Source organism: Penaeus monodon, chromosome 12 (genome assembly GCF_015228065.2).
Source record: "Penaeus monodon isolate SGIC_2016 chromosome 12, NSTDA_Pmon_1, whole genome shotgun sequence".
NCBI classification, from domain to species: Eukaryota; Metazoa; Arthropoda; class Malacostraca; order Decapoda; family Penaeidae; genus Penaeus; species Penaeus monodon.
This window is the reverse complement of record NC_051397.1, coordinates 49,930,000-49,934,999: the sequence shown is the minus strand read 5'-3', so window position 1 is coordinate 49,934,999 and position 5,000 is coordinate 49,930,000. Positions and strand designations below refer to the sequence as shown.

The 5,000-nt window shown below is 37.3% G+C and overlaps 1 protein-coding gene across 1 annotated transcript; it reads right to left on the bottom strand.

Annotated features, from left to right (window-relative positions):
- Window positions 1–1,813: 1,813 nt before the first annotated feature.
- Window positions 1,814–3,037, bottom strand: LOC119579810. Its single transcript, XM_037927694.1, has one exon. The coding sequence runs from the start codon at window positions 3,001–3,003 to the stop codon at window positions 2,332–2,334; it is 672 nt and encodes a 223-aa protein (XP_037783622.1). The 5' UTR covers window positions 3,004–3,037; the 3' UTR covers window positions 1,814–2,331.
- Between the last annotated feature and the right edge of the window lie 1,963 nt (window positions 3,038–5,000).

Genomic DNA, 5,000 nt, shown 5'->3' with positions numbered 1-5,000 from the left:
CTGCGTGAGGGTCCTGTCCTCCACGGCAAGCTCGCTTGCCAGAAGCTGCACGGTCTCGGTGAGGACGGTGGTGGTTCGGGCGACGGTCAGCTTGGTGTGGAAGGCCGTTGAGGTGATCAAGCTCACTTGAGTGACTATGGAAGGGTCGGGCGTGATCGTGACTTGCAAGGTCTTCGTGTAAGTCGGCCTTTCCACCAACAGGCTGGTGACCTTTACGTCTTGGTGTTCGTGTTGCAGGTGCAGCGTGGTTGCTTGCTCAACAATGGGCTCCACGGTGGTTCTGGTAAGAGTGATTTGCTCGGTTCGAGGCTGGCACGCGGCGGCGGATGGAGGGTAGAGGCCGCCTGCGAGAGCGGAGCTCAGCAGAGACAGCGTCAGGAGGAAGGTATAGGTGTCCATTGCCTTGAGAGAAGGAAAGGAGAGTGACAGCATTCCTGTCTCAGTGTGAGCCTTTTATGCTGGACAAGCAAAACAGTCAATGATCGGTTAAGAACAGAGGAAACTGGGGAAGGTGGGAGAGAGGGAGACGGGAAGACGATGGCACGTGCTCATTTCACTTTTTTTTCTTTCTTTGTTTTACCAAGTGTTTACTGAATATGTGCTAAGAAAGCATGGCTGATGTGAATTTGCACTATTGATTAGAAACACCTTTTATAAGAATGATTTTAAAAGATATAAAAAAACAGGTTTTACACAGACGAAGAGGGATTTGCTATCACATACCTTCTGTTTTAGCCGAACTAATATATTTCATATAAACTTGACAATAAAAGAGTGTAATTTCTTTGCTGTTTCCTTTAATTCTTTTTTTCTGTAACGCATTATTTTTTTACAGAAATTATAAAATGAATGAACGCAAGACAAGGAAAATATCAAAGATTTTTACAATTACGGAATTTTTAAGAATCATTTGATATTTGTTTTAAGCTTCAACTTTTGTTGCTTTTTTCTTATTTGTAAATCTTATGTCAAAAGATATGATCAAATGTTAAAAGAATTCACTGCATATTAAGATACTGGAAATAATCATGTAGTTTATCCTTATCCTTCTTTAAACCTTTATTACAGTTTTACTTTAAAGTTTGTTTTTTCGATATCTTCACGATACAATTTTCAGGACTACAATAGCGAAAAAGGACATTCACAAAATTCGAAACCAATGGACTTCTCTGGAGTTTATTAGTTATATATATACATATATATATATATATATATATATATATATATATATATATATATATATATATATATATAGTTAGATAGATAGATATACATCCATACATTTTTATATACGTGTGGATATATGTACACGCACATAAACACACCTACACATACACGCGCGCGCACACACACACACACACACACACATATATATAGAGAGAGATAGAGAGATAAATAGGTAGGCAGATAGACATAGTGTGTATACAGATTACGTGATTATGTCCTCATGCATACGTATTTGTGTATGCGAATACTTGCACGTGTGTCTGTGAGTCACACTGGGAACGTTTTTCATCAAATAATCTTTAGAAAACCATTTGAACTTGAATATTATCAATTTCTAGGAAGTCTGCAGACGTCAGCCGGAACAAAGGTGCATTTGGGCGAGTCTTGCTTTCATTTCATTATCCATAATTGAGACAAAATAAAAATGAATCCGAGTAGATTGGATGAAATCTAAACTGAACTGCAATAAGGCCATAGTTATTCAGTATTTGTTTACTGTTATTTCGCTTGCTAAATTATACACCTTCATCCCTGGCACAGGTAAATTTTTAGGTCAATCAAAGATTTGTGGGTATCTACGTCTTTTTTTTTTTTTCATAATGTATATTTTTTTATAGTATTTCTTTTAAAGTGAATAATTGTTTGTATGATTCATTGTCTTTTGAACTCCCAAAGAGAAATATGCAGTTAACTTTTTTTCTAGTTTAACGTTACATTTTTTGTTCACTGTAAGTATAGAAATGCTAATCTGGCATCAAGGGACCTAGTGGGTCTTCAGGTGTTTATCTCTGCAAGTAACACATGTTGATTTTTCTTGAAAATATAATCACTTTATTTAGTCCACGCATATTCACTTAATATAATCTGTTTAGCTGGAATGAAGAATGTATTCCTGCTTTAGTCATTTATTTGGCAAGAAATGTTTCGCTGCTAACAAAAAAACTTTCACAATATCAGCGTATAATGTGTACTTTGCGGATAGGCATACTTTTGAATTTTTCATTACAGTCAGTTTAGTTGGATTGAAAAAAATATGTTTCTTTTTATTCTAAACTCAGTTTATTGTCAAGAAAAAAGTTTGGTCGGCAACAGAATAGGAACATTTCACCATTTCAGCGAGTGTTGTGCACTTGGCGGACACACAGTCTGCGTCACCATCTTCGTGAGCGTGTGAACGTTGGTTCTGTATCGAGGAACATATTCCGTGCTCGTCGTCACGCTCGTCTCCTCGATGCTCTCCACCACCTGCTGGGTCTCCAGCTGACTGACTGTCCAGGTGAGCGTCGAAAACTCGGTCTCCTGCAGGGTAAGCGTGATATCGGCCAGGCGCGTCTGGACCTCCGTCACGGTGTCAAACTGGGTCTCGAGCACGGCCACGGTTTCCACGAGGGTGTGGTAGTTGGTTGCCGTTCGTGTGGCCACGTCGAGGACGGTCTCGGTGAGTCTGTTGGTGACGGTCTCGATCTGCGTCACCGTCTGTGGCACTTGAGTCTCGACCAGCTGGACCTCTGTGACAGTGGCATTTGGCGGGGGACCAGTGACGGTGTGGATGTGGGTGGCAGTGACGGGCAGTGTGGTTGTCTGGTAAACGGTCTTGAGATGAACGTGCGTAGCGACCAAGGGTTGCTCAAGGACCTCCAAGTACGTGGCTTGTATCACTTTGTCTTCATACTGCACCTCCTGCTTCAAGGGACACACTAACGGCCTGTTCTCGTAATAGAGTCCCACAGAAACCTGCACCAACACCAGCACGCACAGAGCAGAAATCTTGAACATGGTGCTTTGTGTGTTACTGTGATTTGGGAATTGTGTAGCGTGCAAGTTAGTGCGTGTAGTTTTATACGCTCACGATGATGCAGATTGTTTTGGGGGAATGGGGTCACGTGATCCTCGCACCTCCACTAACTCATGGGTCGATAACATAGAGTCAGAAAATGCATTAGTAAAAGAATGTATTCATTCTATATACTGCAAAATGTGTCATATACGTTAATTAACCAAATAAATGCAACTTAAGTTTAATAACTTATCGAGGAAGGAATACCATAACTACAGAGCAGTATTAACGAACTACATAAGAGATTAATCGTTTGTTCATTAAGAGAACGTTGAGCCTTCACAATTCACCATTTTAAAAGTAGAGTATATGCATTAATTTTACACTATAAACAAATATTCAGAATGACAGGATCCCTTATCATGGATATCAGTCGTGATTTTATGTAATATGCAAATCATTGTCACACTTCTGTTTATATGTAAACATATATGCATTTGTACATAAACATGAGTCTGTACATGTACAACACACAGATATATATGTTTGTGTGTGTGTGTGTGTGTGTGTGCATTTGTATATGTATTTAAATATGTATACATATATATGATATACATGTACATTATATACAGTAAATATATATGTACATATATATAATCTTATTTTTCAATGTTGTACCTATACATATAGATTTATATCAATATACTTATATATATATAATATATATATGCAGACAACAATATATATAGTTATATATATCAGTATAACAATATATATTATATATATATATATAATATATTATATATATATATATATATATAGTAGTGTTATATATGTGTGTGTGTGTGTGTGTGTGTGTGTGTGTGTGTGTTGTGTGTGTGTGTGTGTGTTTTGTATACATATACATATACATATACATATACATGTGTATACATATATATATATAAGCATATATATGTGCATATCTGTATATATATATATATATATATATATATATATATATATATATATATATATATATATATATATTTTACACATAATTTTCTATACATATAAATGCACATATGTGTGTGTGTGGTTATGCATTATACTTCTTTTTCCGTTTGACACGATGTACAATGGAATCAAAATGCCCCTCTGGCGGGCGCGTCGTTAATTAGGTCGAGGCTCTTGACCTTTCTGAGCAGCGACCCTCGCGCTCTCGCCTGCCACGCAAGGCGACTCATATCCTTAAAAACTATAATTATTCATTTCTTGACATATTTCATGGCTGTTTTGAATTTATGAATGCGAAAGTGTCAAAAGCAATAACAGGCAGTTTTATCTTACTAAGCAAACGCTAAATACCAATATAATTAAATATTTTGATACAATTTCGACTCGTGTCCCGCAGGTTAAGAAACACAGGCCATCTCGAATGTATATTAAGGGGTTATTTGGTACAAGCAATTCGGAGACTCACTAATATTTTACTGATGACCGTATTGTGTTATTCAAAATTCTATTGACATGTTTGTATTTATAATATGTTCACTCCATTTGTATATTTCAGGAAAAAAAAATGCTGCTGCTAATTCCCTCGTCTTGAAAGATGGAGGCGGCGTCAATTTCAAACCACGTGATCGAGACTCATCTATCCCGAGGCTTCTATCGGTTTATGTCTTCAGATACTTTGAACGAAATTGGCTAGAACTCGATTCCTGTTACTCAGTCTTAAGCTGCTGTACAGGAATTCTAGTGAACTTTTATTTTTTTTATCATCGGCTATAATTTGTTTAAGGCGAACAGTTCTATTTTTTTTTTTTTTTTTTGTACATGGAGTCATGAGTCTCTTCGGCATTGTTTCACTGATTTATTCCTATATACAGCGAGGAATAGCATTCTTCTAAGCAAAGAGAAATGCGTAGCATGCCGTTTTGTTAATCGAATTAAGGAACGGACTGCCAAAGGGAAGGCCTCCATCTGTACAAACTCAAACAATATGTGGTCGACTGCG